We start from the raw sequence: 24193 nt of genomic DNA, 5'->3' as shown, positions 1-24193 counted from the left end.
GGAGAGGCCCCCTGAGCCCACCTGCTTGGGGTCCAAAGAGGGGTGGGTGGGGGAGACCAGCGCCTCCGGTCCCGGGGGCATGTTCGCGGGGGGGGGGGGGGGGCTCGCTGCTTCCGCTGTCGGGCCGGCCATAAGACAGGGGCCGTCCGGCGCCTCAAGGCGGGTCCCGCGGAAGGTCCGGGGAGTTTCCTCTTCCCGACGGTGGTATAAAAGCCCCGCGACGGTGCCGGGGTGGCACAGCCAGAGGCCAAAGCGGGCGGCATCCTGCTCCTCGGGGTGAGTGCGCGGGAGGCGCGCAGGGGGCTCTCGGGGTCCCCACCGGGCCGGCGGCCAGCGGCGTCTGAGCGGGCTCCGAGAGAGCCGCGAGACGCTCCCTGCCCCACAGCCGGGGGGCTTGGGACGGGAACGGAGGGGACGCCCCCGCCCCGCTTGGGGCTTGGCGCGCCTCCGCAGGCCGGGAGGAGGCGAGAAGCCGTGGAGCTTCGACGGGGCGCCGCTCCAGGATGGGGGTGAGGGAGAGGCCGGGCGGGTTTTTGGTCCCGGCGGGGCGGGGTGGGGCGAGGCGGGAGAGCGCGGCAGCACCGACGGCTCCAGCCCCCCTCCTGCCCAGCCACACCGGGGGTTCGGGCGTCCTCGACGGCGGAGCCTCTGCCTGAAGGCGGCCTTGCCAGCTGCGGGGGGCGCAGGGGCTCTGGGGCTCTGGGGCGGGTGAGGCGCCCCCTGGGCGGCAGAATCCAAGGCCGGGGCTGGGGGTCCGGGCGGGCGGGCGGTCGGGCTCCTCCTTAGCGGCGGACGGAGGCTCCCCATGGGTGCAGTCCCAGCAGCAGCCAACAGCCGAGGGAGAAGCGCCCAAAAGAGGAAGGAGAAGGGGAAGTTGGGGCTATTGGGAAAGCGACGGGGGTGCCTTTCTCATCTCTGCCCTGGTCAGTCTCAGGCCCCACTGCATGCCCCCTCCCAGACATAAAACACGGGGCTCTCCCCACCCCCCCGAAGCAGAAGGCAGCCCTGGTCAGTCAGAAGTGCTGGGGGGGGGGCAGTGTGAGGTGACCATTGGGCAGAGGGGCCTTCCTGAGCCCCTGCCCCATTCCTCCTCCTCCTCCTCCTCCTTCCTGGCCTTGCAGAGAAACATTCAGGCGGGTCGCCGTGTTGGTCTGCCTGGAGCAGCACAACAATATCAGAGTCCAGTCAGGCACCTTCAAGACCAACAAAGATTTGTTCAGGGCAGGAGCTGCTGAGTGCTTGCAGAGAAAGAGTGACTGACCCGAGCTGGACCCCCCCCCATTGGAGGGCCTCTGCTCTGGGCCCCACTAACGCCCTCCCCGGGTCTCCCTTTTCCAGCACCCAGCATTGCTCAGGGATGGAGGAGTCCACACCTTCCCTCTACGAGGCCTATGACTACCCCAACTTCACCGCGGACTTTCCTGCGGGCGAGGATCTGCACCACCTGAGCCCCGTCATCTGGGCAGCCCTGGTCCTCTATGCCCTGATTTCTGTGCTGGGCGTCCTGGGCAACGTGGCCGTGATTGTGGTAGTGGGCTTCCAGATGCGGCACACCGTGAACAGCGTCTGGTTCCTCAACCTCTCGGTGGCCGACCTGCTCTGCTGCCTGGCCCTGCCCTTCCTGGCCTGGCCGCTGGCCTCTGACCACCGCTGGGCGCTGGGGGAGTTTGCGTGCCGGCTCTTCCCCTCCCTCATCATCCTGAACATGTTTGCCAGCATCCTGCTGCTGAGCGTCATCAGCATGGACCGCTGCGCCCTGGTGCTCCTGCCCGTGTGGTGCCAGAACCATCGCTCCAAGCGCCTGGCCACAGCCCTCTGCAGCATAGCCTGGGGCCTTGCCACCCTCCTCACTTTGCCCTCCCTCCTCGTCCGGAGGGCCAGACACGACGCCCTGTCAGGCAAGACAACGTGTGGGGTGGACTACTCCCGCTTGAACGAGGACCCCCGCGTGGCTGAGCTCTCGGTGGCCGCTACACGGTTTGTTTTCGCCTTCCTTGTGCCCCTGGTGGTGATCAGCACCTGCTACGGGCTCCTGCTCTGCTGGGTGCGCAGCAGCCGCTTTATGCGCTCCCAGAAGACCCTCATCGTGGTGCTGGTGGTCGTCGTGGGGTTCTTCGTCTGCTGGGCCCCCTATCATATTGTGGGGCTGATCCAGGCCTCGCAGGGCCCTGGCAGCCCTCTGTACAAGGCTCTGAGTACTGTCGACCCACTCATTGTGGGCCTGGCCTACCTCAACAGCTGCATGAACCCCGTCATCTACGTCATCGCCGGCCAAGACTTCCGGGCCAAGGTCCGCCTGTCACTGAGGGCCGTTCTGCGCAACGTCTTGAGTGAGGAGGCCATGCTGGCCAGTGCCACGGAGCGGGGCCATGGACAGGCCACCTGCGTCACCGGGGACCGCAGCACCAGCTCCATGGTTTGAGCACCTCCCTGCTGTGGGCACCTGCGAAGCTCTTCCTCAGGCCCGATCTGCCTCTTGGACAGCACCTTCCAAGGGCCCAGTGGGGCTGGGCCCAGGCCTTAGGCTCTGCTGCCTCCCCACTCCCCCCCCCCCGCTCTTAGCGGCTGCCGGGGTCTTCTCTGTCCCCAGCATGTGTTCTTCTCGAGGGGGGCTCTGAGCAGCCGGACCGGAGGCTGTGCCTGGCAGAGTGCTTGTGTGCTTGTGTGCCTGCGTCTGTGTGTGGGGTGTCGTTTCCCACAGGCGTCTTCAGCACCATTAGGCAGGGCAGGGGGGAGGGAGGGAGGGCGGGGGGGGGGGAGAAACTCCTTCAGCAAGGGGTCTCCGATGGGCTGGGGCAGGCACGGGAGAGATGGTGAGCCAGCAAGAGGGCACCAAGAGCGCCTTCAGGGCTTCTTCCCCATTTGTGGGGCCAGGGAGAGCAAGGGCGTTGCGACTTCTCTCTTCCTCCAAAATAACATGTGAGTGTGTGTGCATGCGTGTCTGTGTGTGTGAAGGCTCAACCCCTCTATTGCACCACAGTTTTTGCCCTGAGGCTGTGTGTGTGTGGAGTCACTACAGCCCCCCCCCCCAACTTCTGCTCAGGCCCTGGACTTGTGGCAGAACCTTCCCCTCCAAGCGGGCTAGCAAGACTCTACCTGCCCTTCCAGGGTCTAGGACAGTGGTTCTCAACCTGGGGGTCGGGACCCTTTTGGGGGTCAAACGACCATTTCACAGGGGTTGCAGCTGGGGGAGCAGCTTGGCGGGGGGGGGGTGTCACCAATGTTGCCGCTGCTCCTGAAGGTGCCTGCCAATTGATAACCAATTGATAACCAATTTATACACAATCATGCACCATGGATCTTCATGCCATTGGTCAGTTTCGGTTTAATTTCTGTGAGAGAACACTGGCCTAATTTCATGGCTGGGGACCACCACAGCATGAGGAACTGTACGAAGGGGTCACAGCATGAGGAAGGTGGTCTAGGACAGGGGTAGTCAACCTGTGGTCCTCCAGATGTTCATGGACTACAATTCCCAGGAGCCCCTGCCAGCAAATGCTGGCAGGGGCTCCTGGGAATTGTAGTCCATGAACATCTGGAGGACCACAGGTTGACTACCCCTGGTCTAGGACATCCTCCATGGGCAAGTCGGTGACTGCACCAAAGTTCGACTGGCCTGTGCCATTGGGGTCGTCCCGCCTCACCACTGCTGGGCAGGGGAAGGCTGAGTGTGGTGTGGTTCCTGAGGCAAAGGCGAGGATGGGGGAGGCAAATCCCTTCTCATTTGGCTCCTCCTCCTCCTCCTCCTCCTCCTCCTCCGTGCAGAGGCCTGCCTCTTGCTCTCTCTGTGTGTGGGTCTGCCCCCCCTCCTGGGTAGCACTTCTTTCTCTCGAGGAGCCAGTGCCGGCTCTAGCAGCCTCCAGATGGGACGTTCTGGGCAAGCTGTCCCAGCACTTCCTCTTTTAAGCCTGACCCAACAGAAAACTGCTCTCTAGGTGTAGCAATTTCTGGGGCACCAGCAGCATATTTTTTCAGAGGGGGGCACTACAACATCATGCCATGCTGCCCCCCCCCCCCCAATACGTACCACACTCCCTCATCCTACATCTACCGTCTCCTGAGCTATAAGGAGTTTTCTTTAATTCAGATATGACTGTTTGGTATTCTACATCTCTACGTTGCTTTATTAACAACGCCCTGCCCAAGAGTCCGATAACTCTGCTATTTTGCAACGTTTGCATCCTTATAAACAGATTGTCTTGTCAGTGTCTCAATATTATTTTTATCACATTCTAATTTACTTATTTGATTTATTTTCTGTTCCTCCCTGCGAAGAGCGATTGGAGTCATTTACAATTCTAAATACACATAAAACCTGCTAATTACCCTGCACGAGGCTAATCGGACTGGAGGGCCAAGGTGAGACCCGTCTCCTTACCAGACGGCCCTGACCGCACAGAATCCTAGAGTTGGAAGGGACCTCGGGGTCATCTAGACCAACCCCCTGCAGAACGCAGGAACTCACCACTCCCTGTCCACCCACAGGGACCCCAGTGTCACGCCAGGTGATGCCCCCTTGGCAGAAGAGTGCTGTTACTCTGACAGCTCCGCCCTCGTCCCGCCAGGAGGGGGCCAGGGCCGAAGAAGCCTCCCTCCGGTCGCGGCCAGGCGGGTGTCTCTGGGGCCAAGGCTGCTGCTGGCAGAACGCGACGCTCTGCGGGGCATGTTGGGGGCGGTGGCCCCTCAGGGGCAGGGGGCCGTGGGGCCCGGAATCCCACCGGGAGCCGGTGCAGCTGCTGCATCCTTGGGCCCCCGTGCCGCGGCGCTCTCTGGCCCCGGCTGCTTCCCCGCGCAAACTCCGCGCAAGCCCTTGTGCACGGATGGGCGGATGGGCGGAAGGGGACGGTCACTGGCGCCGTGCAAAGGACCCGCCGGGGCTCGCGCTCTGCCTGCACCGAAGCCAGCCCCGCCGCCACAATCCAGCCCGCGCCCCCCGCAGAACTTGCCCGGGAGCCCCCCCAGCGCGACCCCGCCCCGCCGCAAGGCACGCTGGGACTGGTAGTTCTCCCCCCCCCGAGCGGCCAAGGGGCGGGGAGTTCCGAGGCAGGGCAAGCGCCCCGGGCCGGAGAGCTTCGCACAGCAGCACTGGGCATGCGCCGCCTGACGCGCGTGCGCGGAAGGAGCTCCAGCGTGCGCGGGAACAGGACCGCCCGCAGCTCCCCAGCGACCCCGTCGGGTAGGACGGAAGGAGAGCGCTGCCCCCCCGCCCCCTCGGCCCCCCCGCCCCTACACCCCCCCGCCCCCCCCCCCCCCCCCCCCCACGCCCCCCAGAAGGCTGTTGCCTGCTCCGGTGGGATGGGCGGGCGGGAAGCTGGGCAGGGGCAGCCCCGCGAGGTAAACCAGCCCCCCTTCGGCCCAGGCCACTCGCGGGAGGACCCCCCATCCGCCGGGAGGAGGTCTTCATGCTAGCTGCGCCCTCCCCGATGCTGGCTGGGGACCTCCTGCTATTGCTGCCATTCCTCTAATGTTGGCTGGGGACCCCCTGCTGTTGCTGCCCCCCCTGATGCTGGCTGGGGACCCCCCTGCTGTTGCTGCCCCCTCTGATGCTGGCTGGGGACCCCCTGCTGTTGTGCCCCCCCCGATGCTGGCTGGGGACCCCCTGCTGTTGTGCCCCCCCTGATGCTGGCTGGGGACCCCCTGCTGTTGTGCCCCCTCCCTGATGCTGGCTGGGGACCCCCTGCTGTTGTGCCCCCTCCCTGATGCTGGCTGGGGACCCCCTGCTGTTGCTGCCCCTCCCCCCGATGCTGGCTGGGGACCCCCCTGCAGTTGCTGCCCCCCCCCGATGCTGGCTGGGGCCCCCCTGCTGTTGTGCCCCCCCTGATTCTGGCTGGGGACCCCCTGCTGTTGTGCCCCCCCCGATGCTGGCTGGGGACCCCCTGCTGTTGTGCCCCCCCTGATGCTGGCTGGGGCCCCCCTGCTGTTGTGCCCCCCCCGATGCTGGCTGGGGACCCCCTGCTGTTGTGCCCCCTCCCTGATGCTGGCTGGGGACCCCCTGCTGTTGTGCCCCCTCCCTGATGCTGGCTGGGGACCCCCTGCTGTTGTGCCCCCTCCCTGATGCTGGCTGGGGACCCCCTGCTGTTGCTGCCCCCCCTGATGCTGGCTGGGGCCCCCTGCTGTTGCTGCCCCCCCTGATGCTGGCTGGGGACCCCCTGCTGTTGTGCCCCCCCTGATGCTGGCTGGGGCCCCCTGTTGTTGTGCCCCCCCTGATGCTGGCTGGGGCCCCCCTGTTGTTGTGCCCCCCCTGATGCTGGCTGGGGCCCCCCTGCTGTTGCTGCCCCCCCTGATGCTGGCTGGGGACCCCCTGCTGTTGTGCCCCCTCCCTGATGCTGGCTGGGGCCCCCCTGCTGTTGCTGCCCCCCCTGATGCTGGCTGGGGCCCCCCTGCTGTTGTGCCCCCCCTGATGCTGGCTGGGGCCCCCCTGTTGTTGTGCCCCCCCTGATGCTGGCTGGGGCCCCCCTGCTGTTGTGCCCCCCCTGATGCTGGCTGGGGCCCCCCTGCTGTTGCTGCCCCCCCTGATGCTGGCTGGGGCCCCCTGTTGTTGTGCCCCCCCTGATGCTGGCTGGGGCCCCCCTGTTGTTGTGCCCCCCCTGATGCTGGCTGGGGCCCCCCTGCTGTTGCTGCCCCCCCTGATGCTGGCTGGGGCCCCCTGCTGTTGTGCCCCCCCTGATGCTGGCTGGGGCCCCCCTGCTGTTGCTGCCCCCCCTGATGCTGGCTGGGGCCCCCCTGTTGTTGTGCCCCCCCTGATGCTGGCTGGGGCCCCCTGTTGTTGTGCCCCCCCTGATGCTGGCTGGGGCCCCCCTGCTGTTGCTGCCCCCCCTGATGCTGGCTGGGGCCCCCTGCTGTTGTGCCCCCCCTGATGCTGGCTGGGGCCCCCCTGCTGTTGCTGCCCCCCCTGATGCTGGCTGGGGCCCCCTGTTGTTGTGCCCCCCCTGATGCTGGCTGGGGCCCCCCTGTTGTTGTGCCCCCCCTGATGCTGGCTGGGGCCCCCCTGCTGTTGTGCCCCCCCCGATGCTGGCTGGGGACCCCCTGCTGTTGTGCCCCCTCCCTGATGCTGGCTGGGGCCCCCCTGTTGTTGTGCCCCCCCTGATGCTGGCTGGGGCCCCCCTGCTGTTGCTGCCCCCCCTGATGCTGGCTGGGGCCCCCCTGCTGTTGCTGCCCCCCCTGATGCTGGCTGGGGCCCCCTGTTGTTGTGCCCCCCCTGATGCTGGCTGGGGCCCCCTGTTGTTGTGCCCCCCCTGATGCTGGCTGGGGCCCCCTGTTGTTGTGCCCCCCCTGATGCTGGCTGGGGCCCCCCTGCTGTTGCTGCCCCCCCTGATGCTGGCTGGGGACCCCCTGCTGTTGTGCCCCCCCTGATGCTGGCTGGGGCCCCCCTGTTGTTGTGCCCCCCCTGATGCTGGCTGGGGCCCCCTGTTGTTGTGCCCCCCCTGATGCTGGCTGGGGCCCCCCTGCTGTTGCTGCCCCCCCTGATGCTGGCTGGGGACCCCCTGCTGTTGTGCCCCCTCCCTGATGCTGGCTGGGGCCCCCTGTTGTTGTGCCCCCCCCGATGCTGGCTGGGGACCCCCTGCTGTTGCTGCCCCCCCTATGATGCTGGCTGGGGCCCCCCTGCTGTTGCTGGCCCCCACCCCGCTGACGCTGCCTTCTCCTTCCTGACAGGCCCCACCTTCTCCCCATGGCTGCTGGCCCAGGAGGGCGCAGAGATGGCGCCCCCGCAGAGGAGTGGGACTGGGGCCGCCCGGCCACTCAAGCCCAGCTGGAGGGCGTCCATTTCCCACCCGGGGCGGGGCCTGAAGAGCGGAACGAGTTCTGGGCCTTCTGGGAGCGGCTGCGGTGCTTCCGTGGCCCCCCGGCAGAGAAGGGCTTGGCCAGTGGGGCCGCCTCCCCCGCCTCCCGGCCCGGCCCACAGGAGTACCACCCCGACTGGCGCATCCCCTTTCGGCTGCCGCCGGAGCGTGCCCTTGAAGGCGTGCCGGAGCCCCGTCTGCGGGAGTTCCGCCGGGCCGTGCTCCACTTCCTGGACTTCCAGCAGAAGCGTGGCTTCTCCCGTCTGGCCCAGCTGCAGAAGGAGCGTGCCGCCTTGCCCATCGCCCGCTTCCGGGAGCCGCTGCTGGCGGCTGTGGCCAAGAGCCAGGTGGTGGTGGTGGCCGGGGACACGGGCTGTGGCAAGTCCACCCAGGTGCCCCAGTTCCTTCTGGATGCGGGCTACACCCATGTGGCCTGCACCCAGCCCCGCCGCATCGCCTGTGTCGCACTGGCCAAGCGGGTGGCCTGCGAGAGTCTCCAGCAGTACGGCAGCCAGGTGAGCCTCACCAGGGCAGGTGCTCAGGCAGGAGCGCCCTTCAGGGCTGCAGGTGGGGCGGACGTCACCCACTTTGAGGGCTCTCCACGCAGCAGGGTTTGGGCCCCCATCTCCTTTTCCTTCTCCAGAGCTTCCCAAAGACCTTCCAGGCCACTGCTAGTCCAAGGATAGCAGGACCTCCCTCTGCTTGGATTCCGGTCGGGGGTTCCTCTTCCTCTCATCTGGGGCCCAGCCTGGTGCCTCTGGGCACCCCACTCCTGGAGGGGGGAAGCGGAAGGCAGCTGCCCGCCCCCTTGGAAGCCCGACAGCCTCTCTGCCCTGCCCCTGTCCAGGTCGGCTACCAGATCCGCTTTGAGAGCACGCGCTCCGCGGCCACCCGGCTCGTCTTCCTGACGGAAGGGCTGCTCCTGCGCCAGGCCCAGCGCGACCCCGCCCTGCCTGGCTACCAGGTGCTGCTGGTGGACGAGGTGCATGAGCGCCACTTGCACGGGGACTTCCTCCTGGGGCTCCTCCGCAGGCTCCTGCCCGCCCGGCCCGACCTGAAGCTGCTGCTCATGTCCGCCACCATCAACATCCGGCTCTTCGCAGACTACTTTGGGGGGGCCCCCGTCATTCAGGTCCCTGGTCGGCTCTTCCCCATCACGGTGAGGGGGCTCCTCTGGGGAGGGGAGGGGAGGGAGGGGAGGCTGTTTCCGGGGGGGGGACTTTTGTGGAAACCTGCCAGTTTGGGGTAGTGGTTAGGAGTGTGGACTTCTAATCTGGCGAGCTGGGTCCGATTCTGCGCTCTCCCTCATGCAGCCAGCTGGGTGACCTTGGGCTCCCCACAGCACTGATAAAATTGTTCTGACCGGGCAGTGATATCGGGGCTCTCTCAGCCTCACCCACCCCACAGGGTGTCAGCTGTGGGGAGAGGAAGGGAAGGCGATTGGAAGCTGCTTTGAGCCTCCTTCAGGTTGAGAAAAGTGGCATATGAGAACCAACTCTTCTTCAGTAATCTCAGGGCTCTCTCAGCCTCCCCTCCCTCACAGGGTGTCTGTTTTGGGGAGAGGAAAGGGAAGGTGGCTGGAAGCCGCTTTGAGCCTCCTTCCGGTAGAGAAAAGCGGCATATGAGAACCAACTCTTCTTCTTCCTCTGCTCTTCCTTTCTTCTGGGTTGGGGTCTGTTTTCCTAAGCTTCCTTTCCGTATGGACCGGAGGCATAAAAACAAAAGGTGGGGGGAGGCAGCCCCCTGGGCTGTGTGGAGCTTCTCAGCTCACCTCTTGCCTGCCCCTCCCTCCTTCCTCCAGGTCCTGCATGAGCCCATTCCCCCAGAGGAGGGGGTCACCGGGCGCAAGGACCGGCTGGACCCCCGGCCCTTCCTGCGTGTCCTCCAGGCCATCGACCACCGGTACCCCCCGGAAGAGCGGGGCGACCTGCTCATCTTCCTCAGCGGCGTGGCTGAGATCGGGGCCGTGGTGGAGGCTGCCCAGGCCTATGCGGCTCGTACCCAGCGCTGGGTCGTCCTGCCTCTCCACAGCACCCTCTCCGTGGCAGAGCAAGACAAGGTGGGGGGCCTCTCTGGGCAGCCGGCGTGGGGCAGAGAGGGCTGGCCAGCCATGGGGGAGGACTCCGCTGACCGGGCCGGGGGCGGGGAGCTTTTCAACCTGTTCCGGGCTGGATTAACCTGGCCTTGGCGCCGGAGGCTCGGCTGGCACGCTGGTGATGCCTGCTCTGGGCCCGGCAACACCCAGATGTGCTCTGGCCACGTGTTGCTCGTGGGCCTGAAGGTGACTGGGAGCACCAAGCCCCCATCCCGTCCTGGCGTCACCTGTGTGAATCGGGGATTGCCGGGGTGGCCGTCTCCAGGGGCCGGCACTGATCCATCTCCAACAAGCCAGCTTCAGAGGGCGGAGGAGGGGAAGGCCTTCTGGGCAGGGGGTGCCAGAGGCTCTGAGGGTCTGCCAGAGGGTCTGCCAGAGGCTCTGAATTCCCTGGCAACCTCACAAGGACCCCCTGGGAGCTCTGCAGGGCTGGTTTTCCTGGCAGTCGGGGCCCCAGTCGAGGCCCCCGTTCCTGGGCAGGGAAGGCCCCGAGACTTGTTCTGGAAGCTGCTCATGGCCAGCTAGACAAGCGCTGGGAGAGGGAGGCGGCTGGAAGCCCCCCCGCTTGGAAGCCTCGGGCTCACGGAGTACCATGCCAGGCGTTTTGGGCCCTGTGAGAAGAATGGCCGGCAGGCAGAGAGGGCTTGGATTCCCCTGTTTCCTCCCTCCCGGCAGGTGTTTGATGTGGCTCCCCCAGGAGTCCGGAAGTGCATCGTCTCCACCAACATTGCCGAGACGTCGGTTACCATCGACGGTGTCCGATTTGTGTTGGACTCAGGTACAAGACGGGCTGCCCGGGGGAGGAGGGGAGGGGGGCTCTTCTCCTGGCTTTGGCTGCCCCCGTTTGGCTCTGGCAGGAGGGAGGCGTTTTTGCTGCCAGCTTTGCTGCGGGCACGGCATGGATGGGTCTCCTTGGCAGCCCCGGGAATCTGCTTGCGGGTCCTGCCACTTCTGCTGCTCCTGGGACAGCCTCTGTCGGTTCTGCTGGTGCTCGGAAAGGGACGTGGGCAGTGCCGAGGGACAGGCTCCGGGGAATGCTGGCGGGCCCTGCCTGGCATGAGTCCCGAGACGCAGGGCGAATGCTGCTTGGGCGGCCCGGCCCGTCCCTTGCCCAGGGCGGCCCTGCGCTGAGCCGGCCTCTGCCTCGCAGGGAAGGTGAAGGAGCTGAGCTACGACCCCAAAGCCAAGCTGCAGCGGCTGCAGGAGTTCTGGATCAGCCGAGCCAGCGCCGAGCAGCGCAAGGGGCGCGCGGGTCGGACGGGGCCCGGGGTCTGCTACCGTCTCTATGCCGAGTCGGACTATGAGTCCTTCGCGGCCTACTCCTTGCCCGAGATCCAGCGCGTGGCTCTGGATTCCCTGGTGCTTCAGGTACGGGGTGAGGTGGGCAGCACGGAAGCCGTCAGGTGCTGGGGAAGGGCCAAGGAGGAACGGAGCCCAGGCCAGAGGCTACTCCCGGTTCTCTCTTGGCCTGCTGGGTTTGGGTGGGAGCTTTAGAGCCAGGAGTTCTGTGCCTCAGCCCCAGCATCCCTGCTCCCAAAAACACCTTTTGCTGCAGGGCTAAGAAGCAAGCTGGGGGGGGGGGGGTAGGGAAGGCGCTGGGAGAGCCAGCCTGGTGTGTCGTGGAGCAGTGGTCCCCAATCCCCTGTTTGGGGACCGGGACCGGTCCGTGGATCAGTTGGTACCGGGCCGCGGCTCCTCCTTGTCCTCCTCCCTGGCTGCTACCTCGGGGGCTGCCCTGCCACTTAGCCGCCGGCTCACCTTTGGTGCTTTCCAGCGGCCGCCATGGCTGGGGCTCCCCCCAGTGGGCGGCAGGAGGTCAGGGGCGCTGGCGGGAAAGCAAGTGGAGCAGGGGCTCAGGCGGCAGCGACGTCCCTCGGCAAAAGACTACCCCCCCCCCCCCGGTCTCAGTAAAATTGTCAAGCGTTGACCCGTCCCTGGTGATAGAAAGGTTGGGAACCACTGTGGTGGAGAACCCGGTTCGATTCCCCCCCCTTCTCCTCCCCATGCAGCTAACCGGCTGACCTGGGGCCAGTCACAATTCTCCTAGAGCTGTTCTTGAAGAGCGGTTGTCTGGATCTCATAGCTCCACCTCCCTCACGGGGCGTCTCCTGCGGGGAAAGGAAAGGAAATGTGTTCATGAGCTGATTTGGGACTCCTTTGGGTAGCGAAGAGCAGGTTATAAAAGCGAAGAGCTCTTCTTTTCCCTCCCTCACATGCAGCCAGTTGGGTGACCTTGGGTTAGTCAGTTCTCTCAGAGCTCTCTCAGCCCAACTTACTTCACAGGATGCCTGTGGTGGGGAAGAGGGAGGGAAAGATCTTTGTAAACCGCTTTGGAACTCGGGGCGTGAAAAGTGGGGTATAAACACCCAGCAGTTCTTCTCATGCTTGGCCCTGAATCCTTCCCACGTTGTTGCCCTTCCCCAGCTGCTCCTCTTAATGTTGCACTAACATGCCCTTCTTTTGGGGCCAAAGGGGGGCCGAGCGCGGGGTGGTGCCAGCGGTGTGGGGAGACCCCGTGTCACTTCCTCCGTCCTGATATGAGGGTCGTCCAGGGCCCTGCCTGCTCTGCGCCCCCCCCCCCCGTTAGAGTGGTTGCTGGTGCCGTATGTTGGTGGCTTGCAGAAGCCATGCTCCGGTCCTCTCCTAGATGAAGAGCATGGGCCTGGGGGACCCCCGAGCCTTCCCCTTCCTGGAGCCCCCCCCTGCGGCCAGCCTGGAGACCGCTGTGGGATACCTGAAGCAGCAGGGGGCGCTGGACCCGGAGGAGAGCCTCACCCCCCTTGGGACCCTGCTGGCCGAGCTGCCCGTGGAGGTGGTGGTTGGTAAGCAGCGTGGCGGGGAGGGGAGGGGAGGGGGCTCAGCCCTAAACGTGGCTCTGGTTTTGGGACTTGGTCCTGCAATTGGACCACTGCTGGGGGGGGGGCACACAACTGATTGGGTGGGGCTTAATTTTCAACACGATGTGCATTCCCCCCACGATGTGGCCTGTGGGCCTCTAAGGATATGTCGCTGGATGGCTCTTGGGGTGGCCAGAGCACTGGTGCGAGGCAGGGTTTGCCCTCTGCGTTGTGGCAGAGCCTGGGTGGTGGGCCGGAATGCCCTCTCTGGCTGTGCTGGGGGTCTGTGCCCTGCCTGATGCCCCCCCCTCCCTGCAGGGAAGATGCTAGTGCTGGGGACGCTCTTTGGCCTGGCTGAGGCCACCCTGACCACGGCGGCCGTCCTAAGCGTGCCCTCCCCCTTCCTGCACAGCAGCAGCAGGCACTGCAACCCGGATTGTGCCACTGCCCGGCGGCCCCTGGAGAGCCCCCTGGGGGACCCCTTCACTCTGCTGAACCTGTTTGATGCCTGGGTGCAGGTGGGTGTGCAGGGGCCCCACCTCCTCTTCTCCCTCCCCTGGGGGACCTTTTCCTTCAGGGCTGGCCCTGGCTTGAACTCGGGCGAATCCAGTTGGGCTTCCAAAGAGCTCTGTGGCTGGGCTGCCCAGGGTGTGAGACCAGGGGCCGTTGAGCGTCCCTGGGCAGGGCCGAGGAAGGGTCCATCTGCCTGTGGCCTGAGGGTCTCGTCTCCCCTTCTGGCAGGTGAAGTCCGAGAAACGAGGTGGGTCCCGGCACTGGTGCCGCCGGCGGGGCCTGGAGGAGCACCGTCTGTACGAGGCAGCCAACCTGAGGCGCCAGTTCCAGGTGGGGCTGGAGGGAGGGAGGGAGGGAGGGAGGTGGAGGGGAGGGGCCCTTGCTCTGGGCAGGTGCTTGAAGGTGGCAGAGGTGGCATGCCGCTCCTTCCTGGTAAGAGTGAGGGGGCAGGGATCCGTGCACGCCTTGGAGTCTGGTCAGGAGCAGCGGTGTCCCTCCTCCTCCTCCTCCTCCTCCGCCATTGGCAGCCCCTCCTCTCAGGGCTCTCTCAGCCCCACCTACCTCACAAGGAAGGCGTCTGCTGTGGGGAGGGGAAGGGAAAGATGTCTGTGGGCCGCTTTGGAACTCCTCCAGGTAGTGCGGAGGGGCTACCAGCAGATCAGCTCTTCTTCTTCCTGGGCCAGGGACTCCTGCGGGACCACCGGCTGCTGGAACCCTCCGCCCGGCCCCGCGACTCCTACGCCCGGCAGAGGCGCCTCCGGGAACGCCGGGAGTTGCACCGACTCCAGCGGGAACACGAGCGGGGGGAGGGCCGCCGGCGCAAAGTGCTCCGCCTGCGGGATGAGGAGGCCGGTTCTTCCTCGGGAGAAGGAGAGGCGGCGGAGCGTGGCCTGGACATCCAGGTGGGCCACCGTGGGCCGGACACGGGCTCCCTCCTCGCCCTGCCTGGGTCCCCTTGCAGCCTGGCTGGGGGTTTTGAGGGCAGGCCTGCCTGGGGGACCCCCAGCAGAGGAGGCAGCGTGACTCCTGCTCCCTCCCGTTCTGGCCCAGGACGTGAAGTTCCAGCTGCGCCACAATATGTCGGAGCTGCAGGCGGCCTCCTCGGCGGCCCAGGGCCTGTCGCGGTCCCAGCTGGCCCTCCTGCAGGTGGTGCTGGGGCGGGGCCTGTACCCCCAGCTGGCGGTCCCGGACCCCTTCAACAGCACCCGCAAGGACTCGGACCAGGCAAGCGCAACCCCTCCCCCCTCCCCAGGGCTTGGGAGGGAGTGGGGCCCTTCCCCAGGTGCCGTCCTGTCTGGCAACGGAGGGGCCTCGGGGGAGCTGTGGGTGGGGGGGGGCAGGCCTCTGCTCTTGGGCAGGCGGCTGCTGGGCTCTGGTCAGCCTGCTCCTTGCCCCACAGATCTTCCACACCAAGGAGAAGGCCGCCGTCCTCCTGCACCCCACCAGTGTCTTCGCCAACCTGCCGGAGCTCCTGCTGCCAGGCCAGGGGGCCAAGCCCCACAGAGGTGCCGGGCAGGGTGGGTGGAGTGTTCCACGGACAGAGACCCCCCTTCTGCATGTGGGGGGCGGGGGCGCAGGCATGGCGTGAGGTGGCCCCAGCTGAAGCAGTGGGCGTCATGCTGGCCTGGTGGCTGCCGGATGAGGCCTGGGGAGACCTGCCGGGTTCCAGGTCCGTGTTCTGCTTGTAGGCTTTGGGGCTAGTTTGGGGCCAGTCTCTCCCTCAGACCACGCTGCCTCGCAGGGTCATTGTGAAGGGAAGGAAGGGCGGGGAAGCGAGGGGCAGTGAGGGGCAGTGCTGAGATGAGTCCCAGTTCCAGCACCCTCGGCCGGCAAGCCGAGACCCAAAACGTGTACTGAATGCAGAGTCAACGTCCCGTCCAGGGTCTAGTTACTGGCCAGGCAGGATTGAGGCAAGAGCCGGAGCTGGGTCAGAAGCCCGGAGAGTAGTCAAGGAAGCCGCCGAGGTCAAGAGCAGAGGCAGACGGCCGAGCACCAAGCGACAGAGGCCAGAAGCCAAAGGCAGGAGTCTGGAGCCGGTAGACAGACGAGCAGAGCTTCGCTGGAGCAAGGCTGTGGGAGGGGCCGATGCTCAGATTGCACCCGGAGGAAGTGTAGCTGCTGCCCTGCTTAAGTGCTACCTGCCACCTGGCCGGACCTGCGGCCTCAGAGGTCCTCCCCTGAAGGGCCTGCCTTGACAGCGCACCAGGAAGACGAGCTGTCTGAGCCCCTTGCCGGTGCCGTCTCCTGTGCTCCGGAGTGTGGTCTGGGCAGGGCTGAGGTGCTGAAGCTGCCGGGGTGTTGCTGGGACGAGGGCAGGGTGTCTGCCTGGCTGGGACCGGCTGCTTGGTTCACACCACTCAGTCCCGCCTCCTCAGCCGCCTGCTCCGGCAGCGGCTGTGCAAGTGGCACAAGCGGAGAAGAGTCAGTCGTCCAGCAGGGGCAGCCTGACCCCGGCCCCTTCGCTCTGCAGGCTCCACTGACGGCCTGAGCAGCCACCACCAGGTCCTGGCCTTCGTCTCCCTGCTGGAGACCAACAAGCCCTACCTGGTGAACTGCCTGCGCTTGCCTGCCTTGCAGGTGAGTGGCCCTGTGCCCCCCCCCATGCGCGGACCCCCCCCCCCATGCCCCTCGATTGGTCGTCTCAGCTGCCCTCCGTCCCTCCCCTGCAGGCCCTCCTGCTCTTGGCCCGGGCCCTGGACACCAACGCGGACTGTACCTGCATCGTGGCCGACGCGTGGCTGGAGCTGCAGGTGCCCGTGGCCGAGACCGCCCTGCGCCTGCTCTCCACCGCCCTGCGCCTCCGCGCCTCCTGGGAGCAGATCCTGGAGCAGCAGCTGGCGGGCCGGAGGGGCCACAGGGACCAGGTGGAGGGAGCCGCAGAGCGCCAGCCCGGTGCCCGCCCCGTGGGCCAGCTCACCCGGGAGCTGCTGGCCTTCCTCCAGACAGAGGTGTGCCCGCTGCTTCCCTCGCTGGGGCGGGATGGGCACTGGCCAGAGGGGAGGCAGGCGGGCGGGTGGGCGGGTGGGGGCTCACTTGCTTTGCTGCCTCATCTTGCCAGGTGCAGTACGGCCTGCGTCGTCTGACGCCCCTGGAGCAGCAGCATCTGTACGTGGGGCCTGCCCCGGAGGCAGGGGCCGCTGCAGCCCCCCCCAGCCTTTTCCAGGGAATGGAGATGGTGCCGGATGAGGTGAAGGGGGGCTTCCAGGTTGGAGGGTTCCTGACCTTCAGCTGCCTGGCGGTGAGTGTGGGGTGGGGCGGGTGGGGCGGGTGGGCCCTGGAGTGCCCCGAGTAGGGGGACCGCGTGGCCTGGCCCCTCCAGGGCATATCAGCCCCTCTGGCCTTGCTTTTGCCCCGCAGGACAAGGGGGATCTCTATGGGGAGTGCCTGCGCAGTTTCTGGACGTGCCCCCAATGTGGCCTCTACATGCCCTTCACTCCGCTGGAACGCTTGGCCCATGAAGACGCTTGCCGGCCCTCCGGCCCAGAGGAGGAGTCCGGTCTGGCAGGTGAGGGGGCCTTGGGTGGGGGACTCCACAGGAGAGGACCTCTGGCTGGGCGGGGGGGGGACCCCTTCTGGCGAAACATCTTGTCCCCTCATGGAATGGGGGTGGGGGGAGGGCTCAAGCCAGCCCTCTTGTGGGCAGCCTGCCAGGGGCTGTTCCGGCCTCTGCGTTGACCCGCCGGTCTTCCTCGCCCCTCCAGGCCCTTTGGAAGGGGAGACCCAGAGCCCTCCTGGGCACTCTGCCCTCCAGCGGCCTTACGATTGCCCCGCCTGCCAGCGGACGATCCTTCTGACTCCCACGGAGATCCTGCGCCACCGGAAGCAGCATCAGGCGCCCCCAGAAGGGTGATGAGACCTGGCTGGGCTGGAGCAGTTCCCTCGGCCTCCTTGGCGTGCGCCGCCTGAAAGCAGAGGATGTGGGGCATGAGTCGAGAGGGCCCCCCTGGCCTTTCCCTGGCCCCAGGAGACCACTGGCGCTGACAGGTCTGCTTGTGCTGCCCCCACCCTCTGCTCCTAGGACAGGGAGGACTGGTGTTTCCCCCCCCCCCCCCAAGGTCTTGGTAGAGTTGGTCCTCTGGTTCCCCAGTGGGGTGATGTGGCGGATTCCTCCTCCGCTTGTGTTGATGGGCCTGGGCCTCTAGGGGGCAGCCTCACCACATCCTGGCATGGCCTGGCACTCCGCAAGAGGGTGAAAAGCCAGCACATGGGCTGGTGGGGGTCTTGATGGGGGCTTCGTCAGACGAAGGTTCCTGCTGCCCCCATTTTGGACTGGGGGAGGGGGGACAGCTGTGTCCGGCTGGAGCAGTGGCCCTTCTACGTTGACTTCATCTCAATGGAAAATCCCAGCAGCCCCTTCCCAGCTGCGAGCCCTGGGAGTGAGGTGGGCGGCTGGCAGAGGCTTTGCCTGGGTTTGCCAGTGGGGCTGGGGGCGCTTAGCCCGAGGGGGAGGGCCCAGCTGCTCTCTCCCCACTGCAGATGCTGCACACAGATGCCGGTGCCCCTTGCGTGGGTCTTCAAAGGCTTCCAAACCCCCTGTGTATTGGGGGGGGGGCGCTGATCTTTGTGGCTTTAAAACATCTTTCGGAAATGAAATGTTGCCTGCCGGTTTCCGTTAGTCTGCTTTCTGTTGGCTAAAGTGAATGTTGAGTGAAGAAAATGTGGGTGGGGCACTGTGTCCCAGTCCCAGCTTGGCCCAGGGGACGAGGGGAGGCACGGCTGCCATGCGCAAACATTGCCCCCCCCCCCCAGAGCAGAGGGCCTGTGTTGCAGCAGGAGCAGGGTGGCAACGCTGTCTCCCTGTGGAGCTGCCTTCCCCACTCTCTGCTGGGCCTTCTGTGGCCACAGGTCTGCCAGGCAACGGCGCACCACAAGAGCGAGCACCAGGGAGGCGATGAAGGAGGAGAGTATGTGCATTTGAAGGCAGCCAGAGAGCGGCAGGAGACTGGCAGAAGGGGGAGTGGGCACTGAAGTCGGACTCCTCAGCCTGCCAGTAGGAACAGAGTCCTCCAGAGAGCTGTGCCATTCTTCACGGGGCGAATTCCTGCTCTGGAGTCAACAGAGTGGCTGGAAAGTGGGCCTGCAGAGGGACCGCCCGGCTGGAGAGAGAGCCATGGACGGCAGGAGGCTCGAAGCATCTTCACCCCCCCACCCGACGAGTCATTCCCCCGTGGACTTCCCTGGGTTCTGGGCCAGCTGCCGGGCGGGATGCTAGGAGGGCTCCGCATGCCCCCCCCCTCTCTCTCTCTCTCTGCAGCTGCCCGATGTTGCTGGCGGCTGGCCGGCCGGTCCACAGAACCCCTTGCCATGAATGCCGGCCTGAGCTCTGCTTTGGGGCGGGTGGGGCACAGGCTGGCCTTGGTGGCCTGCAGGCCCCAGATGCTGCATTCTCCCCATCCCCCTTGCTCAGGGAGGTCTGGGGCAGCCCCCTCCCCAGTGGGGAGAAGCGGAGGCAGTCTCAAGAAGTGCTACGGGAGCCCGGGGGCACGCCTGGGGGTGGGGGGGGGGAGGCCGACAGGAGCTGCTCCCCTCAGAAGAGGCTCTTTCGGGGGCTTGAGTAGTGGGCAGTGCCCGCCTTAGCCGCAGCTCCCATGGCATTTCCAGTTGTTGCTGTGACCAGCAGGGGGCGCCCAAGAAGCCCACCCGAAATGCTCTCAGGCTGGAGATGGGCCTTTCCTTTGGGGGGGAGGGGGGAGTTCTTCACGGCTTGCTTGCCGCTTGGCACGCCCATGGTGGTAGCGGGTCCGAGGCTGGGGGTTCCTGGCCTGGCCGCCCGGGCCTGCCCCGCAGTAGCCCCGCTCCTGGACGGGCGAAGCCGCCTCGCAGCACCTCCGTCTGCGGCGCGGAGGCCCGCCCGCCGATGGGGTTCCTTAGGCCCCGCGTGGGCTGGGGCTGGGGCTGGGGGAATCCCAAGCCCGTCCCCTGCAGCACACCTGGGCGGGAAGCGGCCCCGATCCCGCTCCAGGAGCCGCGGCGCGGACGGAGGGGCGGGGAAGGCGGGCTACCCTGGGGTCGTCTGGTGGGCCTGTCTGCAGGCGGGAAGGGCGTCGGGAGGGCAGCAGGCTGGGCCCGGCCGGGGTCTCGGGACCCTTCTGGGCAGTCGCGACCGGATCCGCTTCCGCCGCCTCCTCCTTCTCCGTGGTCTTCGGGGGACTCTGCGCTCGGAAGCCTCGCGGGCGGCGCCAGCCTCTGGCTACGGAGAAGAGAAGGAGGGAGGCTCCGACGGGGCAGCCCCGCCACGCCAACACCCGCGGCCCGCCTCCGCCGTTGCCTCCCTCCCTCCTCGAGCCCCGCAGCGGCCGCCGACGCCAGAACCGCTCGGCTGTCCCTTGTGCTCCGCCGGCCTCAGCGCCCCGACGGCCGGGAACTCCGCGGGGCTTGCTGACCGGCCGGGCTTGCTTGCCGGCGGCTGGGCTGGCCGAAGCGGGCGCGGGGGGGGGGGCTGCTCCCGCTAAAGCGAGCTGCGGCGGCGTCGGCGGCGCTTCAGGGCTCCTGCGGCAGGCGACGGCGCGGCTACTTCGCACGCCGGGCAAGGGGTTGCCTGCCCGGCCAGCCGCCGAAGCCGGGTCGGCCTCCCTAGCCGAGGGCGCAAAAGCCCGCGTGGCTTCATGGATGCGGACAGGGGCCCCTAATTTGGACTGCCGCATGCCATAGACTTTTGCAGGACGGGCTGCTTGAATGTACTCGGGGACCTGATGAGAATGCCGGAAGAAAAAGGGGCAGCGGAGAGCTCAAGCCATGCCCATCCCGGCAAGACTGAAACACCGGGGGAGGAGGGGGGCAAGAAGTCTATGTGGATGGAAGAGGAAACTTCAGGAGGAGCTAAGGAAGTTAAAGGGAATGCTCAAGAAATAGAGGGAAGGACAGTCCTCTAAAGAAGAAGAAGAAGAGTTGGTTCTTAGATGCCGCTTTTCCCTACCCGAAGGAGGCTCAAAGTGGCTTCCAATTGCCTTCCCTTTCCTCTCCCTACAACAGACACCCTGTGAGGTGGTTGAGGCTGAGAGAGCCCTGAGATTCCTACTTGGTCAGAACAGCTTTATCAGGGCTGTGACTAGCCCAAGGCCACCCAGCTGTCCGCCTGTGGAGAAGGAGTGGGGAATCGAACCCGGGGCACCAGATTAGAAGTGTAGGAAGTGTAGTAGCCAGATTAGGTTACTAGGTGCCGTAGATCAGCCAACCAAGAGGCCACAGCTGGGAATGAGCTGAAACTGGCCAGGGAAGCTCAATATAACAAGAAAAGCTGCTTCAGATACTGAGGAGCCGAGGTAAGGTAAACGAGGCAATGGGGCCGCTGTTGGGTGGAGATGGGGAGGCTCTGACAGAGGACAGAGAGGAAGCAGGAAGGCCCAGTATCTATTTTGCCTCTTTTCACAGAAGAACGCGGACACATCCAGGGGTGGTGGCAGGCAGGGAATGACATGGACAGAGCGGTGGCTGAGAAGGACCTGGCTCCACTGGATAAGTTCAGGTCTGGGCCGGATGGCAGGCCGGAAAGCTTGCAGAAGGGGCCTCCAGGGTCACCTAGTCCAACCCTCTGCAGAGTGCAGGAAACTCACAATTACCTGACATGATTGCGTTCTTTGAATATTTGAAAGGTTGACACTTAAAGGAGAGCAGGCAGCAGTTCCTGGTGGCAGCAGAAGACGGGACCCACAGTAATGGCTTTAAACTGCATGTAGAACAGTATTGGCTAGATATCGGGGGGGGGGGAGTCACAGTTCAAGTACAAGCTCCCCCTCCCTGGCCATCTTCAAGCAGCGGCCGGACAGATCCTTCTCCTGGATGCTGGAGGCTGATCCTACCTTGAGCAGGGGTTGAACTAGAGGGCCTGGATGGCCCCTCCCCACTCTAGGAGACTATGAGTTTAGATCAGCAGTGAAAGGGGCGGCCTCAGGAGGTGGGGAGCTCCCCTCACTGGCATTCTTCAAGCAGAGGCTGGGTGCTTGAGGCTGATCCTGCATAGAGCAGGGAGTGGACTAGATGGCCCGTGTGACCCCTTCCTAGTCTAGGATTCTAGGTTTTCCCAGTCCTCCGCCTCATGCAGCCAACTGGGTGACTTTGGGCCAGTCCCTATTCTCTTAGAGCTCTCGCAGCCCCACCTCCCTCGCAGGATGTCTGTTGTTGGGGGAGAGGAAGGGAGAGGTGTTGGTGAGCCACTTTGGGACTCCTTTGAGTAGTGAAAAGCAAGGGACAAAACACGAGTCCTTCTTCATGTTCAGGCGTGTTCGCCGGCAGTGGCGGAGCATAACCTTGGCCTTGGGGCCTCTGCTGTGCAGCAGCCATGTGGCGGAGAGCGGGGGGGGGGGGGGGAGGGAGGCTGCATCTCCAGGGATTGACTGTGAGGCCTTCGTGAGCAGAAAATCAGCCGCAGAGCCAAGCAGGCAGAAAAGAGCGGCGGGAGAAGCGAAAAGATTCCTCCTCACACAGCCTGTGGCCAAGGCATTCCTGTGGTCAAGCAGGAATTATTGATGGAGAAAAATATCCGGAAGATTTAAACTATAAAAACTGATGGGGCATTCTTATTTATTTAATTTATTTATAGTTCAATTTATTTATGGTTTATATCCCGCCACTCCCATAGGATGGCTTGTGGCAGGTCACAATTCCCCACAGTAAAATCCCCTAAAACAATAATGAAACCCAGCCAAAACCTCCAGCCAATGGTGGTGACCGAGCTCCCCCCCCCACACTCTATAGAGCTCTCTCCATCTCTTGCTGACAGTTTATATTTGCCTCAATTTTGGGACATTCCTATATCATACAGGACTATCCCAGTCTACCTCCAAACTTTGGATGTAAACCCTTTAAGACCAGCATATCTGTTAGCACATTGAAACGTCTCCCCCTCCCCCTCAGGGCAGATTTCTCCAAATTCCTGCTTCTGAGGGATTCTGTGTGCATGGGTGGAATGTTCCTAACACACTTTACCATATACTTACTGAATGCCCTAAATTTGTCCAACTGCTTGGTCCTTTAGTGAGCTACTTGAAGAAAATTGAATTTTTCTGTGTGGATGAGAAGCATTTGAATAATGTACTACTGAGGAACAGAGACCCTGCATCTATTGTGAAGGTAGCCAAGATGCGGTTGGCTGTTCTAAATTATACTCATGATTTCATGGATTCTGTAGCCATTTAAATGTCTTAATTTTTAACAGGCGGTCTTATATATGCCGGCAAAGGGATTGGGATTGTGAACCGTGGCGGGAGGGTGGCTGGTTCCTGTGCTCCAACTCCCACTCGGTCGGGCCAAACTGAGGGCCGGGGTGTCTGGCTCTTCACAGATTGTGGATCCCAGTTGGCTGCTTGCAGAGTGTGGAAAAGGGCTGCCAGAGCTCCCCGAGAAGGGCAGGAGAATCGGGGAGGAAGAGACTGGCACCCGCCTTGTCTGATGCCAGCCGGGGAGTGTCTGCCTGGCCTTATTTCTGACCTTCTGTGCCTCACGTGGGGCCCTAAAGCAGCCTGGTCCCTGCCAAGGCCTTGGGGGTGGGAGGGAGGGAGCGCCTGAGTAGGCTGGAGCTGGAGGGGGAGGGTGCCAGAAGGGAGGGGAGGCTCCCGTTCAGCAGTGACATTTCCAACTGCACGTTGCTTCTGGCCCCCAGCCTTGACCCAGCCCCACACGCTGCTGCAAATGATGGGGAGGCTTCACAGAACCCTTTCACAGGCGAAGGGCTTTGGTCCCCGTTGCCATGACAACTCAAGGCTTGTGCATCTCTCCCTCTCCTCTTCACCTGTGACGGCAGGTGCTCGGAAGGGGCCACGTGATGTGATAACGTGCCATTTCTTTCCATCGGTTTTTAAATCCGTATTTTCAAAAGGATGACAGGAGAAAACCAGCGCCCAACAGTTTGTTCTTTTGCTTTTGCTGAGCAACTCCCTACCTCAGTTTGGAAAACACCTTGAGTATTTACCTGGACAGTCTTCCCACGTATCCTGCAGAGGGTCCGGAGGGCGAGGCATGTCGGGGGAGGGGTGTGGCCAGGGCTGAGAGTGCTTCTCTGGGTCTCTGGCCTCTGGTGCTCCAGCACCCCCTGCAAGAAGCACTGCGGGAGGAGGGCAGGCGGGCAGGGGGAGGGCACAGCGTCCAGGCTGGATGCCCAGAGGGATTACAAGAACTGCTTGGAGGGGGAGGGGGAGGGGGTGTCCTTCAGGCTCAGCCGGTCTCTCCTGCCTCTCCTGTTCCTGGCCTGGGTCTTCTCACTTCCCTCTGGCACGCTGATTGACGCCCTCTCCCTGCTCCCCACTCGTGGCTTGGAGGGGTGTGGGGGGGGGGCGGGGGGAGATGCCCCTGTTCCTCCTCTTGCCTGCTCTCTGCCAACTGGGAAGAGCAATGCTGGGCCAGGCCATCTGCCCTGTGGACCAACACCCCACACACCCCAGGTAGTCCAGCCGGGGGAGAAGGAACGGGGGAGAATCCATGGCTCTGTGTCCAGTATCTTGGCAGGATACTGGAACGGGATGCTCATGCCACTTCTTGGCCTGTGAGTGGGGTGAGGAATGGAGGTGTGTGTGTGGGCTGGAGTGGGGGAGGAGGCCTGGCCAAGCCAGAGGGGAAGCCAGGAGCCTTCACCTGGGGGAAATGCTCCTCTCCTCCCCTCCTTGGCTTGCAGAGACTGTCCAGAGTCACCCCACAAGGCCTCATCCGAATGCAGGCAGCTCCCGGGCAGGGCTGTTTTCTCACAGTGTCCCAAGGGGTGGGTGCGTGGGTGGGTGGGTGCTGCCGGCGGGTGCTGAGCCTGGATGACTCGTCCACCTTTCTTCTCAGGGCTCCCAGCAGAGGCCAAGAAGGGCTCCAAAAAGACCCCCTTCTCCACCAGCAAGCAGAACTCAGGAGGCCTCAGGGCCTTGCAGGGCAGGTCCCGAGAGGAAGATGCAAGGATGTGCTCCAGCAGGGGTGCTAAGAGGACTGCTGTGGGGTGGGAAATGGACACCACCCCCCTGCACACACACAACGGACAGCTTTACACCCTG

At 64.7% G+C, this 24193-nt stretch overlaps 2 protein-coding genes across 4 annotated transcripts; both read left to right on the top strand.

Moving 5' to 3' along the window:
• The first annotated feature begins 251 nt into the window (after window positions 1-251).
• Window positions 252-2729, top strand: C5AR1 (complement C5a receptor 1). Its single transcript, XM_077318477.1, has 2 exons — window positions 252-276; window positions 1339-2729. The coding sequence occupies exon 2, from the start codon at window positions 1358-1360 to the stop codon at window positions 2420-2422; it is 1065 nt and encodes a 354-aa protein (XP_077174592.1). The 5' UTR covers window positions 252-276; window positions 1339-1357; the 3' UTR covers window positions 2423-2729.
• Window positions 2730-4805: 2076 nt separating this feature from the next.
• DHX34 (DExH-box helicase 34) lies at window positions 4806-17834 on the top strand. Of its 3 annotated transcripts, none has more exons than XM_077318581.1 (17): window positions 4806-5176; window positions 7654-8296; window positions 8629-8940; window positions 9583-9840; window positions 10552-10654; window positions 11027-11244; window positions 12524-12698; window positions 13032-13231; window positions 13455-13556; window positions 13910-14128; window positions 14277-14450; window positions 14626-14731; window positions 15697-15803; window positions 15896-16174; window positions 16285-16464; window positions 16584-16731; window positions 16928-17834. In XM_077318581.1, the coding sequence occupies exons 1-17, from the start codon at window positions 4821-4823 to the stop codon at window positions 17074-17076; spliced, it is 3729 nt and encodes a 1242-aa protein (XP_077174696.1). In that variant the 5' UTR covers window positions 4806-4820; the 3' UTR covers window positions 17077-17834. The 3 variants fall into 3 exon arrangements, with proteins under 3 accessions (XP_077174696.1, XP_077174695.1, XP_077174697.1); XM_077318580.1 differs by having other exon boundaries at window positions 14626-14743; XM_077318582.1 differs by lacking the exon at window positions 4806-5176 and adding an exon at window positions 5246-5334 and having other exon boundaries at window positions 14626-14743.
• The last annotated feature ends 6359 nt before the right edge of the window (window positions 17835-24193 follow it).

Source organism: Paroedura picta, unplaced genomic scaffold (assembly GCF_049243985.1).
Source record: "Paroedura picta isolate Pp20150507F unplaced genomic scaffold, Ppicta_v3.0 Ppicta_v3_sca21, whole genome shotgun sequence".
NCBI lineage: Eukaryota > Metazoa > Chordata > Lepidosauria > Squamata > Gekkonidae > Paroedura > Paroedura picta.
The sequence above is the reverse complement of the archived record's forward strand: the minus strand, read 5'-3'. Positions and strand labels throughout refer to the sequence as shown.

Excerpts from the sequence above, each read along its gene's own strand:
- DHX34 (XM_077318580.1), top strand. The coding sequence starts at position 4,821 with ATGGGCGGATGGGCGGAAGGGGACGGTCACTGGCGCCGTGCAAAGGAC. Across the intron at positions 8,297-8,628 it reads TCCAGCAGTACGGCAGCCAG|GTCGGCTACCAGATCCGCTT; the intron begins GTGAGCCTCACC and ends GCCCCTGTCCAG. Across the intron at positions 13,557-13,909 it reads ACCTGAGGCGCCAGTTCCAG|GGACTCCTGCGGGACCACCG; the intron begins GTGGGGCTGGAG and ends TTCCTGGGCCAG.
- C5AR1 (XM_077318477.1), top strand. The coding sequence starts at position 1,358 with ATGGAGGAGTCCACACCTTCCCTCTACGAGGCCTATGACTACCCCAAC.